The sequence below is a fragment of the Diaphorina citri genome, unplaced genomic scaffold, assembly GCF_000475195.1.
Source record: "Diaphorina citri unplaced genomic scaffold, Diaci psyllid genome assembly version 1.1 scaffold607, whole genome shotgun sequence".
NCBI classification, from domain to species: Eukaryota; Metazoa; Arthropoda; class Insecta; order Hemiptera; family Psyllidae; genus Diaphorina; species Diaphorina citri.
Genome location: NW_007378041.1, coordinates 22,335 through 37,128, shown reverse-complemented (window position 1 = coordinate 37,128; position 14,794 = coordinate 22,335). Strand labels below are relative to the sequence as shown.

General features: G+C 38.2%; 1 protein-coding gene across 1 annotated transcript; it reads left to right on the top strand.

Annotated features, from left to right (window-relative positions):
• The first annotated feature begins 4,861 nt into the window (after positions 1-4,861).
• LOC108252555 lies at positions 4,862-14,722 on the top strand. Its single transcript, XM_026824537.1, has 4 exons — positions 4,862-5,055; positions 10,218-10,417; positions 14,027-14,118; positions 14,357-14,722. Exons 1-4 carry the CDS (start codon positions 4,862-4,864, stop codon positions 14,372-14,374), a joined length of 504 nt encoding a protein of 167 aa, XP_026680338.1. The 3' UTR covers positions 14,375-14,722.
• Positions 14,723-14,794: the final 72 nt, after the last annotated feature.

Sequence of the window (14,794 nt, the reverse complement as noted above, 5' to 3'; positions counted from 1 at the left end):
GGTACAGGTATAGGTCTTTTTCTTTTTAGCTTGGTGTTTTTTTTTTTTTTTTTTCAATTTACAATCAACTGCAAAGGACAATACGAAAAGCTGTTGAAGTAAATGCAGTTACCATACCCATCGGTACTATATCTTTGCTGTTAGATCCGTACAAGATCTTTGCTGTTAGATCCGTACAAGATCTTTGCTGTTAGATCTGTACAAGATATTTGCTGTCAGATCTGTAAAAGATCTTTGCTGTTAGCCGTTCATGATTTCTGATAATAACTTTCTTTAGCTTCAAAACCTCTTCTGTAAAGTCTAAGGTACATGATCATATTTTCACCTGTAATTTTGTATTTTCACACCTTTGGACGTCCTGATTATATTCATTTGCAAGTATGGATATTAACGAACAAGGTAAGTATGAATATTAACTACAAGTCCATCACTTGCATATCTATCGCCTATAATACAGACGAGTTTCCAAAGACTATTATCATTGGTATTGCACTCTATACAATCGAAGATTATGTAAATAATAAACATAGGTACCTACCCATGTACCTACCTATTTACTTCCAGATAAGTACCTACCTATATATGTATTGTAAGTAGACACATAAGAGTATTATTAAATTGTTATAAAAAGTATTTACCTGAAGAAATGTAGATACATATTAATGTATCATTTCATATATTTACCCGAAGAAATGTACATAAGTATAGGTATTAATGCATTTACTTGAAGAAAGTTGTAACCAAGTTCTCTTTTAGCTGGAGGACTTCAAACAAAAGTAAGAGTTACCTCAGAGAAGCTTATATCCAGGCGTCTCATACATTCTACTATCGCTGCAGGTGGCTATAGGGGTTTAATATCTGTATAGCTTTAATGACATTATTACCATATGGCTGTATGGTACGGGTAAATAGGTAGTAGGTAATATGTTTGTCTATAATACTTACAGCTTACTTACCTATGGGTAAGATAGTAACTTCTTGCCAGACATCTCAAAATCATTTTAGCTGTCAGTAAAAACCTCAGCAGTTTTACAGTGGCATTAAAAACTCTTTAAAAGTACCTGATTAGTGGATGTGGCTAATGCTCTTTTGGGAAAAGTGAAACATCCACTAATTTTTAACCAAAAACATCACAAACCTAGCTACTTTTCGGTCCAATCTCTTGTCAAACGCTAATTTTTGTGAGTTCTTTATTTATCATTGTTTTCTTTTTACAGGAAAATAATTGTTTTATTTTTACCATCACTGATGCAATTCAGAATTTCAGAGTGTGAAAACATTTCGTATAACTACCCAGAATCCATAGAGCAATTTCCCTTATAGGTGGTTCTTTTCTGTTTGATGCTGTCCATTTATCGTACCTACCATCAGTAAATCACTTAGCCTACCGTCTTAGCTTTAAATCAGGTGTTCTAGGTTACCAAAACTAGGTCTCACATTGACAGACCTTATTATTCATTGAACGTTCACAAGTTATTCTCTAATGACATTGATTTTGCCAAGTTATGTAGGCCATACACCGTACATAAGTAGATATAGATAGTTTTGTTTGTAATAAATTTTAAATAAAATTGTTGCCATACGTAGGTAAGTAGGTATAGGTATATGTATTTACAATAAACATCTTTAGTATTTAGTATACCTACAATACATATAGGCCATACACCTGTTTTACGAGGTAGGTAATAGCGCTTAGCGCATACACAAGCGTCTGTAATTCTGTATGGTACACCCGCCGAGCAGTATCCAATTGCGTCAATAAAAATAAATAAAAAAAACTGGTAAAATTATATTCGATATACGAAAAATTAGATATACGAATACGAATCACACAATGTTTACCTAGCCGTACTGACTTTTGCAGACCTTCAAATCTATCAGCACGCGGCGCGATTCAAGTTTAGCTTTTCTTGAGTTCAATCAATGATTCAATAAGTCAACGAAATATAGGCGTAATTTGAAAACCCCGCGTTTTCACGACAAAAGTCTCAACGAATTACTTCTTTGGCAACTCGAACGAAAAACGAGTTGCAAAATTTAATTGTTCACAAAAGAAAACGAAAAGGTGCTTGCCAAAACAGTAACGATCGTTTCGTAAGAAGCTATTAGTGTGAGAATGAGAGTCGTTAAAGATGATAAAGAAGAAGAAGAGGAAGAAAAACAACAAGAAGTAGAAGAAGAAGAAGAAGCAGCAGAAGACAAAAAGAAGGAGAAGAAAACAAAGAAAAAGCAAAAGCAGAAGAAGGAGGAGGAGAAGAAAGAGGAGGAAGAAAAAGAACAAGAAGTAGAAGAAGAAAAAGCAGCAGAAGACAAAAAGATCAAAAAGAAGGAGAAGAAAACAAAAAGCAAAAGCAGAAGAAGGAGGAGGAGGAGGAGAAGAAGAAGAAGAAGAAGATGAAGGCAAAGAAGAACACGAAGAAGCAGAAAGAAGAAGAGCAAATAAATAAATAATAATGGTACCGTTGTTGTTTTGACGTTTTTTGTTTGTTGCCAATTTATCGTACGTTCTTAATGACATTATAAACATAGGTAACGACTTATCTGACGATGTGTTTTACTCGTAAGAAGGGTACAGGGGCTTGCCAAAACAGTAACGATCGTTTCGTAAGAAGCTATTAGTGTGAGAATGAGAGTCGTTAAAGATGATAAAGAAGAAGAAGAAGAAGAAGAAGAGGAGGACGAAAAAGATCAAGAAGTAGAAGAAGAAGCAGCAGAAGACAAAAAGAAGGAGAAAAAATCAAAGAAAAAGCAAAAGCAGAAGAAGGAGGAGGAGGAGAAGAAAGAGGAGGAGACGACGAAGAAGATGAAGGCAAAGAAGAATACGAAGAAGCAGAAAGAAGAAGAGCAAATAAATAAATAATAATGGCCCCGTTGTTGGTTTGACGTTTTTTGTTTGTTGCCAATTTATCGTACGTTTTTAATGACATTATAAACATAACGACTTATCTGACGATGTGTTTTACTCGTAAGTACTTGATGTGTAGAGGCTATTGGAGGCACGGGCTGTATAGAAATGTTCGGAAGTTGCCTTATACATTTGTTTGTTTTCTCCAACCTCAGTAGTGCAGTCGATAGCGAGGTGGACTCTGAATCTGGAGGTTGGTGGTTCGAGTCCAAGTCAAGTCACAAAATTTAGCGTAGTGTAAAGCAGGGAACCATATGTGTGACGAGCATTTATGCTTAAAACAATTCAAATTCCTTCCTACATTTGTTTGTTTTCTTGTCTGCCATAAAAAAGGTACCCTTTACCTATACCTACCTACCTAGTTACTTCGGTTTGAACGGAAGCGGCATTACCATCCCTTCATGACACAGGAAACTGTCAATGGGTTTTCCAGGTTAATTAAGGAAATGTCAAAAATAGGTAAAAAATAGGTGGGTGAATATTTGAACAACAAAAAAGGAATCGAGAACATTTTGACAACAGGAAGTGGGCATTAGTTTTCATGTAGAAGCCATTACAGGTGCCCCTGCAATCTTGCAAATTAGCAAAAAAGAAAAAGAAGAAGAATAGGTATAAAGGCAGAAGAAGAAGAAGAAGAAGAAGAAAAAGAAGAGCCAAAAATGGAATTGCGACTGAATACCTAAAGTAACCATGCTCGTCATATTTTTTTTTAACCACACTAACTAACTCTTATGACTTAGATTCGAACCACTAACCTCCAGATCCAAAATCCACCGCTACTCCACTGGTTGGATTAAACAGAACAATAGAAAATTCTGCCAAAATAAAAACCGCCATGAACTGAAGCATGTCTTAATGCAAAGTATAAAAAATGTATTTGTTTTATTTCTGCCAAGAATCAATCTAATGTTATTTACAAACAATATTACAATAATTTACAATTTAAAATGATCTAGAATTTCAAAGAGAACACACGAATAGCCCATTTTCTATTCTCCATCACTTCCGTTGTTTTGTACTAGTTTCAATCTTTCAATAGAAGATATTCTAGGTATCATTTAGGTAGGTATCTAACCTACCTATAGTGTGTCCAGATCAATGTGGCAGCAAAAAAAATAGGCGTTGTTGCCAAACATGTCACATGTGCATTTGTGCAATGGTAGAGAATCTTTAAAAGGGGAAGGTATATTGCACAGTGCTTCCTCCGACTGTCGGAGGTCCTCCGACAGTGAAACAAAGTCAGGTAAGGCGATATCCACCTTACCTGTTCTGGAATCCAACCTCTGAACTTAGAGCTACCTCTGCATTTTAAAAGAGAGAGTTTATCAAAAATAGACCTTTACCTCAATTGCAACAATGTAAGGATTTCCTGCAATCTGATTGGTTCCTTCATTTTGGGTTGATGACTCATTGCTATCACATTGATCTGGATGAACCATAGTTGTTTCTACATTTAAATCTATCTTTATCATATTTAGGTATCTCCCTAGCCTATATAGGTATCTTCTGTTTGAGCTAGGCATCTCTACTAGTTTACTTGATCTTTCAGTAAGTATATATATGATCTCGCCCCTTGCCCAAATGATCATTTCTGACGTCATATTCTGCGAGGCTTTTGTATCAAAAAGAGAAAGAACTGTAACAACAGAGGTCTTATCGTCCCGAAATCGGGGGACAAGATATTTGAGAAAGCTGGCCGTTTCGAGAACCTTAACTGTTAGGATAACGTTCACCCCTGGGCGGAAATCGCGACCTAGCGCTTACCAGGCAGCCACGCCAAATCTTAACACTTCGAAGGCAGACTGCCTTCCATACTAACTAAGCTGACGAGCCAAAGGCGTCCACAAGGCTCGATTCTCGATCCAGACTCTCGTAATAACGTCATGGGTGAACTCCCAAGATATCGGTATCGGAAATCGGCCGATCTCCCCGTAAATCAGATCAGGGGGGGATCGAATGAATCCACAGGCCGATCTACCTGTAAATCAGTCTCCGGCCTCAATACCGCACTGCGCTGTAGGTCACGAGATAAATCCCTCCATGTATATCCTTGATATAGAGCAGATCAGGGCGGGATCTCATGAATCCAACGTCCACTCTGGTGAAGCCCTGACGGATAATCACCTTTTGACGGTACCCCTGATAGGTGGGCCACGGGTGACACATTTCCACCATTGTGATGGTGATTTGGCCGCGGTCGGGGATGGATGGGAACGGATTTGTGTTGGTGTTTCTGGGTTGAACAGGTTGGAGGCTAGTCACTAATGGTCACTGCTGGTTACGGGTGTCTGAAATCAGAGAAAAGGGACAGAGAAAACGGTTACAAACATGTTTGAGGACATTAAAACAAAAGAAAAAGATTTCTAAAGATTTTTCTTGCTTTCTTTTTTTTACAAATTTCACTAAAAGTTGGGGAAAAAGAACGTTTAGCAAATTCACAAGAAATTCACCAGTAAAAGTGAAATTTGACGTTAGGGCGAGTAGAAAGAGCTCCCAGATTGCAAAAAAAGTTAGATCAAGTGACTGTACAGTGTACAGTATCAGGTATTTAAGTATTTCAAGAAAGTTTAAGTATTAATTAGGAAATATAGGTTACAGTGTCAGTTACTCAGTTCCATTTGTAAGTTGTAATTTGTCGTTCAAGGCACGCGCTTTCCACCTGAATTATAACGAAAATAACGAAATTGTAACGAATTAACAGCTTCCAAGTTTCGCGTTATCAGAGCGTTATCATTTTCTATCCCGTGATAATACTGCTGAGATGCTCCGGTATTGTATAAATCTTAAAGTTATATGCCTCCTCATTTCAAATTCATATAGTGCGGTTGATTTCAAGTTAGGCGCGCTTTGGAAAAAAAATAAATAAATAAATGCAGTTGTTTTGGGTCAGGTAGACCTAACGACAGGTACACCTGATCAGGTCTGCCTGTGATAGTGTGTATACTCATTAGGTTTCAGGTAGACCTGACGGACGGACCTTTTCAGCCGTACCTGTCAGGTCTACCTGATAGTGAGTGGATGGCTCTGTAATGCATGAGTTTAGATTTGGACTGTCGTACTACAACTCTCATTGTACTCAAGTATAAGAATTAATATTTAAGATAATTCCGTACGTTTCTGATTCAAATTAAAATTGGCATCCATACAATACACGAGCCATGTCCATCATGTATCCACAGAATGCATACTATGTAGAGGAGAAGGTGCTAATATGGCCACCGGCAAATAATAATATGGTCAATTGGTCATACGCAAGTCATATGGCAATCGGCAGGTAATATGGCCACCCCAACTGATTCGTAGAAGCTTTATAGCCACATCTTTTGGGGATGTTGCCCCTACATCTAAGCCACAGAGTGGGCTTTTTGTAAAAGGTTGGAGAATTAATGTTGAACAGGCTTGGGAACATTACTTGAAAAAAAAAAAAATCTGTTGTGACGCAGTGGGAATAGGGTGGGAAATCTTGAAAAAGTAGACTGGAAATTTGGAAAAAATGGACTGGAAAACCGAGAAAAGTCAGGGAATTTTATTTTTCCATTTTGGTAGACACCCTGTATAATGATGAAAATTAATCTCGTTTGAAATTAGAGTGATTATATTCCTACTAGCTGAATTTTCATATTTTTCTCTTATCTGTGATTATCTTATACTAGCTGAATTCCGTCGCTTCGCTCCGGAATCCCGCTAGTTCATCCCGAGGCATGGCCAAACTTGTGGAAAAGGCATGGCCGAACTTGTATTTATCAAACTAAAAACATAAACGAAACTCAAATATTAGGCGAGCGAGGAAAAGTTTTCTCTCCCGCAGTCTCTGCACTCTGTGTATTTCTTAATGTGATTTTAGCGATCAAAAATTGATCATATCTCAGGATCGGTTTAGATTTTCGCAAAATCCTTTCTTATTGCACACCTGGACCATAAAAGGAATATTCCTACCAAATTTCAGTTTTTAGGTGTTGTGGTTCTCGAGATAGAGCGATCAGTGTGTGAACTGTGAATGGATCTCGTTCTTATAATATAAGATATATATAAGATTCCAAGCCAAAAGGATACTGAATTGTCTTGATGCCTTCTTCAAAATTGAGCCTAAAATCTAAGGAGGAAATGTTGATGTCCTCCTTGAGTTACATATTTTACTAAATTTTAAACATGTCGGTCAAATTTAATCAAAATTGTGCAAACCGTTGTGGATTTATGGACAATTTTTCTTTTCTGGACTTTTCTGAATTCAATGATGAAGCTAGAACGACGGTCTGCTTACACATTAAATGGTGATAGCCCGTTCTTTTGTGCATGATGACATCGCAGAATTCTCAGAAGTCGAGCTTATGACTCTTCTAACACGATGTTGAAACAAACTGTGGAATTCCTCGTTGCTGACACAAATGGGACTTGACGTTTTCTGTTTGCCAATTGGAGGTTAAAACATGCAAATCCTGAAGTTAGTAGATTCGTAGTAGCTCAACCCATCCTTTAGGGCTATTCGCTCCCACACCAAACCCTTCGGAGTGGTCTTTCTGTGTATGCAGTTAAGCTCTCTGAAGTTAAAGGCCTAACTAGTGAATGAAGAACGAGTGTTTAAGTAGAGGGTCGTTTTTGCCAATTGGAGGTTAAAACATGCAAATCCTGAAGTTAGTAGATTCGTAGTAGCTCAACCCATCCTTTAGGGCTATTCGCTCCCACATCTAACCCTTCGGAGTGGTTTTTTTGTGTATGCAGTTAAGCTTTCTGAAGTTAAAGGCCTAACTAGTGAATGAAGAACGAGTGTTTAAGTAGAGGAATCCAAAGTTTCAGCCATTGGTCCGTGGGTGTGTCTGTGTGTCTGTCTGTGTGTCTGTCTGTCTGTCCGTCTGTAAACAAAATATCTAGAGAACGGTAAGAGATAAGTAGAGGGCCGTTTGTGCCCTTGTCGTTTTCACAAGCTATAATGATGAGCCCTTATAATCTGACGCGGTTGCGGCACTTCATTGAGCCGCAGCTGCGTCCCGATGATGAATATCAATACAAAACTATTTCACCTCTAACGTTCTGAATAGCCTGTGTGACGCGGTTGCGGCACTTCATTGAGCCGCAGCTGCGTCCCGATGATGAATATCAATACAAAACTATTTCACCTCTAACGTTCTGAATGGCCTGTGAAAAAATCGCTTGTATCTACACATTATGTTAATTATTAATATTAAATTACCTACCTAATTTGTTTCTAAGGACAAAGGTAAGGAAGGCTTTATGTGTGCCGAAAGGCAATGTGTTCTAATTTACGAGACCCCCACCTTTACTCGAAAACCATCGTTTTTTATTTATTCATTTTTTAATGATATAAGATTTAAAAAAGAAAAAAATAAAATTATTGAGTTATGTTTTGGTGACAATAATGATGATCAAAATAAAACTCGTCAAATGAAATAAGTCAGTGATTATATTTCATAATCAAGCCAAAAGGATACTGAATTGTCACCAAAACACATCAGCTAAGAATAAGAAGTAGAACCAGAACAATAATAACGGACTATGAAAGTATTAATACCTATAATAGATATTTCGCCCCAAGAGGGTAAGCAAGGACTTTTTTACTTAAGTTACCTATATATAAAAATGAATACTTACTTTTTTATATATAACTTGAGTAAAAAAGTATTTACAAAGGATGTCAAAATTAAATAAATTAATTAATAATGGGTAAGCAAGGAGACAAAACACAGATCACTATGTGTAGGCTGAAATCACGTGCTCCCTAGTTTGTAAGTTCTCTTAAAGTTGACAATAATGATGATCAAAGTAAAACTCGTCAAATGAAGTAAAGTGATTATGTTTCATAATCAAGCCAAAAGGATACTGAATTGTCATCAAAACGCACGTACTGAGGCACTGAGGGAACTTTTTGTCCATAGATTTCAGAAAAAAACTCCAACAAATACAAACCACGGGATTTGCATTCGGAGGTACCGGGTCCGATTGCAGGAAAAGCCATTTTATCTAAGGTCTTTATTATTTTTACTCCTTATTTTGAAACCATAAAATACAAAAGACCCTGTCAAGACTGCTGGGGTAAAGGAACTTCTTGGTCCTTTTGGAGTAGGATTACAAATATTGTATTCTGTTATTTTCTCAGCAGTTTTCAGTTCCTCCTAGCACTATGATGATAACTGTAACCTCATGATGCTTGACGCCTCTAGTGGATGGCGTCAGTTTTTGACGTCCCACGCCCAGTCTTGCACCCCTGAGTGTGTTTTCATAGTTACTCTGAGTGCTCTCCTACCCACCCAAATAGTATAGAGGTCTTCTTTCTTCTTATGTCCCAAGTATTATTCAACTGGCCTTAAAATACACAAGGCTCTGTTTAAACTGCTGGGGTAAAGGCCACCCAAAAATTTTGGTGTCCCACCCCTTTAAGCACATTTTGAGAGTTTTTGCACTGCTTAACTTAAGTGACAATTGAAGACGTAAGTTGACCAAAACTCGTTTCTGCACATGCCTAGAAACTAGAAACGAGTTTTCGTCGAATAATGTTAAATAGTTCAGTCAACGGGACGCTACTTTTGGTTGTAAAAACTCTCTAATGTTTGTTTGGTACACAACAGACTGCAGGAGTAAAGGGACTTGTTTAGTCTCATTCCAGCACGATAAACAAGTACATAGTAATGTGTTTTATTTTCCCCTCGAAGTAAAACTTGGTTTTTGTGTTTGTGTTTTATTTAGACGGCACGATAAACAAGTAGCAATCTGTATTATTTTCCCCTCGAAGTAAAACTTGGTTTTTGTGTTTTTTAGACGGCACGATAAACAAGTGGTAATCTGTTTGACGCCTCTAGTGGATGGCGTCAGTTTTTGACGTCCCACGCCCAGTCTTGCACCCCTGAGTGTGTTTTCATAGTTACTCTGAGTGCTTTCCTTATTTTCATTGTCTTCCAAAGGCAAAAAACATTGGAGTGGAGAGCATAGCGCGTAGTAGGAAGCGACGAATTTAAACCGCATAGACGTGAGAGCAAGAATCTCTTTGCTCTCCGCTCCACTCTGGTTTTAGCCTAAAGTACTTACTACTCTTGTGGCCGAAACTTTTTTGTTTCACTTTTTTCCAATCGGTTTGTTGAGGGAACTGTAATTAAACACGGGTCTTATTTGCCTGATTGAAGTGAAGTTGGACAGAAAAGAAGAAAGTTATCCGTTATCTGATAAAGTTCGTCGCGGGCGGGAATCGAACTCGCGCCCTTTTATTCTTTTAAGCTCCCCAAGTAGGTACTAATTGTCTGGGTGAAGCTTTCTTGTTTTGATTTCACTTACTTATTATTTAACTTCCTACGCCGATATTGAGCTCTCTAATTTACACTGTTTGGTCTTTTGGTGATTTTTTTAACGGTTTTTCTATATTTGTGTTTTTTCAGACGGAGGCTGAGGAGGCCGTTCTCAACAAGAAGAGATCGAAGAAGGTCGTGAAGAAGTACAAGTCGAGACAGAAGCACGCCAAGGTAGAGCAGGCTATTGAGGAACAGTTCCAGACCGGACGTATTCTAGGTAAGAAGGAAATGAGTTTTCCAAGGCCGGAGGCCACAAAGTGAGTTTAAACTCCGTTTAAATTTCAATTTCTGTTCAAGCAAGCAATCTGATTGGCTGAAAATTTTAAAAATCAACCAAAATCAACCAATCTATCAGATTTGCTTAATCCGAGAGTTAAACTTAAACCGAGTTTAAACTGACTTAGTGACCCAACGGCCTAAGGTGTTAAACTAGTGTATAACTGCTAAGGCCAGGTACTCACTATTAGGTAGACCTGACAGGTACACCTGATCAGGTCCGCGTGTCAGGCCTACCTGGTAGTGTGTGTTCACCAGATATCAGGTAGACTTGTTAGACGCACCTTTTCGGCCGTACCTGTCAGATCTAACAGGGTGTCTGTCTACCAGACTGGAAAACCGGGAAAAGTTGGGAAATTTCATGGAGACTGGGAAAGTAAGGAAATTTCACAAGCAAATTGACAAAAATCAAAATAATTTGTCGACATTTGTGCATGATGACATCGCAGAATTCTCAGAAGTCGAGCTTATGACTCTTCTAACACGATGTTGAAACAAACTGTGGAATTCCTCGTTGCTGACACAAATGTTGACTTTTTTTCCCAATTGAAATCGAAAAGTTTCAATACTATCTGAGCGCACGGCAGTGCGCCAGGCCAAGTTCCAGTAAGCACGCCTGTGTATCTTTACACGAACCGATTCGGCAGGTTTTCCTCACCTTCATAGATCGGCTTCCTCTAAAGATAAACTTTTGAAATTCAAGGCACATATTTAGGTAAGGTATATAAACATACCTTGAAAATTTGAGCTCTTAATACCTAATAGTAGTTCCGGAGATATACAGGGTGTCCCGCGAACGACTGTACAACGCTTAAGGGTTGATGCAGGACCTAAAGGGCTACCAGAAAAAGCTATCTGGACAGATCCGATTTTCAACAGGGGCGGAGTTATGAAGGATTTTCTGTTTTTCAACATTTTTCATACCTTGACCCCTTAAAACGCCGCCAAAGTAGAGCAGGCCATTGAGGAACAGTTCCAGACCGGACGTATTCTAGGTAAGAAGGAAATGAGTTTTCCAAGGCCGGAGGCCACAAAATGAGTTTAAACTCCGTTCAAGTTTTAATCCCAGCTCGAGCAATCTGATTGGCTGAAAAAAAAAAAAAAAAATCAATATCAGATTGTTTTATCCGAAAGTTACACTTGAACCGAGTGTAAACTCACTTTGTGGCCCCCGGCCCAAGATAACTTTGTGGCCCCCGGCCCCTGTATAACTGCCAAGGGTTTTTGTAGTGACGGGGGTTTCCACCCTCCATTCGGGGATAAGCTACCCGTCTCCTCACATTAACCTTATCCAGTCTGAGTGGGACCGGGAACAGCACGTGATTGCCCAGGTTGTCCCATCAGGATCAGGACCTAGTCATAGTCAGGGTTAAATTCGTCCACATTTGTACATGATGACATCACAGAATTCTCAGAAGTCGAGCTTATGACTCTTCTATCACGCTGTTGAAACAAACTGTGGAATTCCTCGTTGCTGACACAAATGTTGACTTTTTTCCCAATTGAAATCGAAAAGTTTCAATACTATACCAAGTTTACAAGATGTATTGTATTTTAATTACTAGAAATTTGTGATGGTTCCCAAAGCAACAACAACAACAACAACAACAACAACAACAACAACACCACCACCACCAAAGGAGTGAGATCCCCCACAAAAACACAAATGTGAAAAAAAAAGGCCAAGTTCCTATCCAAAAATGTCGGCCCATAAAAGTGGTGAGATCAGAAAATAAAGGCCAAGCCTGCAGTTCCAGTTTTTCGTGCCTTATGAATCTTAATTCCTTCAACCTTCTCTCAGTTTCAACTTGGCTATGTTTTCCCTACTCAAAAAAATAATTAAACGTGAAATCCGAAGAGAAAACATAGCCAAGTTGAAACTGAGAGAAGGTTGAAGGAATAAAGATTCATAAGGCACGAAAAACTGGGACTGCAGGCTTGGCCTTTATTTTCTGATCTCACCACTTTTATGGGCCGACATTTTTGGATAGTACCAAGTTTACAAGATGTATTTTAATTGCTAGAAATTTGTGATAGTTCCCAAAGTTCTGACAGATTCCTTAGGTCCCTTAGGCCAAAGCAGGCTATAAAAACAACACAAAACGTTAGAATCCTGTAGGACATTAGTGTTGAAAATGTCAAAAACCAATTCAACTTTGTACTTGAGTTGGAAAGTTCTGGTCAAATTTGTGCATGATGACACGGCAGAATACTCAGAAGTCGAGCTTATGACTCTTCTATCACGATGTTGAAACAAACTGTGGAATTCCTCGTTGCTGATACAAATTAGACTTGGACTTTCTGGTTGTCTTATCTATTAAACATTAAGTTCCCCCCCGGTGGGAATAGAACCCGTGATCTAGGGCTTACAAGACAGGCGCGCTATCTTCCAAACTGTTCCACAATATTTTGAAACATTTTTAATGTATGTGGTTATAAAAAAAGCAAAGTGCTCTTCTTACCATTTCTAAAATTCTTCTTATGTTAGATTTCACCAATGACTCAACGAGAGATTTCACCAATGGGAGAATTTTTAATGATCCAAACAGGAGCTTTTAAAAACTCCTCTCTTTTGGATTACAAAAAAATCTTTTTTGGACAGTTAAAAATTCTCCCATTAGTGAAATCTCTCATTAAGTCATTCGTGAAATCCACCATTAACGTTTTAATTGTTTTACAAAGTAAATAAGTCCACAAAAACCTACTCCATTTCCCTCTAAGTACCTCTAGTCTTTTTTATCCTTTTTTAATTATAATTTGAGAAATTGACCTTAGTGTTGAAAATGTCAAAAACCAATTCAACTTTGTACTTGAGTTGGAAAGTTCTGGTCAAATTTGTGCATGATGACACGGCAGAATTCTCAGAAGTCGAGCTTATGACTCTTCTATCACGATGTTGAAACAAACTGTGGAATTCCTCGTTGCTGACACAAATTAGACTTGGACTTTCTGGTTGCCTTATCTATTAAACATTAAGTTTCCCCCCGGTGGGAATAGAACCCGTGATCTAGGGCTTACAAGACAGGCGCGCTATCTTCCAAACTGTTTCACAATATTTTGAAACATTTTTAATGTATGTGGTTATAAAAAAAGCAAAGTGCTCTTCTTACCATTTCTAAAATTCTTCTAATGTTAGATTTTACCAATGACTCAACGAGAGATTTCACCAATGGGAGAATTTTTAATGACCCAAACAGGAGCTTTTAAAAACTCCCCCTCTCTTTTGGATTACAAAAAAAATCTTTTTTGGAAGTTAAAAATTCTCCCATTAGTGAAATCTCTCATTAAGTCATTCGTGAAATCCACCATTAACGTTTTAATTGTTTTACAAAGTGTGTACCAAAATAAGTCCACAAAAACCTACTCCATATTCCCCTAAGTACCTATAGTCTTTTTTATCCTCTTTTAATTATAATTTGAGAATTTGACCTCAATAGTACTAGCCTACTGCTGGAGTAAAGGGACTTTTCAGTCCTATTCGAGCAGTATAAATAAGCACTATTATTATAATAGTCCTATATTAATGATGATTGTTTTCCTCTGTTTGCAGCGTGTGTGGCCAGCAGACCAGGCCAGTGCGGCCGTGTAGACGGCTACGTCCTGGAAGGCAAAGAGCTCGAGTTCTACATGCGTAAGATCAAGGCCAAGAAGGGCAAATAAGTCCTTCGGCCCTAGAACGGATCCTTGAGGGGCGCCCAAAAATCGACAGAGCCAAAAGCCTTTTCAAAATCAATTTCCGAGCAAAAATCCGTTCTTTCACCTATAAAAACCTGTGGAAACCAATTCTATCGGTCAATATTCAATATCTATCATATGCTGTCGAAGTTTGCTATCCAGAAAGTCGCCTTTTTCGCCAGTTGCCTACATGCGTAAGATCAAGGCCAAGAAGGGCAAATAAGTCCTTCGGCCCTAGAACGGATCCTTGAGGGGCGCCCAAAAATCGACAGAGTCAAAAGCCTTTTCAAAATCAATTTCCGAGCAAAAATCCGTTCTTTCATCTATAAAAACCTGTGGAAACCAATTCTATCGGTCAATATTCAATATCTATCATATGCTGTCGAAGTTTGCTATCCAAAAAGTCGCCTTTTTCGCCAGTTGCCCCTCCCTGCTCGCTGTATGTTTTGAACTTGTGACTTTCCTTCTTTCTTGCTTGTTTCTTTTTATATTTTGATGTTAATTATTTGAGGAGATGTATGATATACAAAAAGAGGTGCGAACGCAAGTTTGACCTATCCAAAAAAATTGACTTGGTTTTTGTCTTTTTGCTTATTTGCCTCAGAGATTTTCCAGCTATTTACAAACCTTCAAAATACTTCTA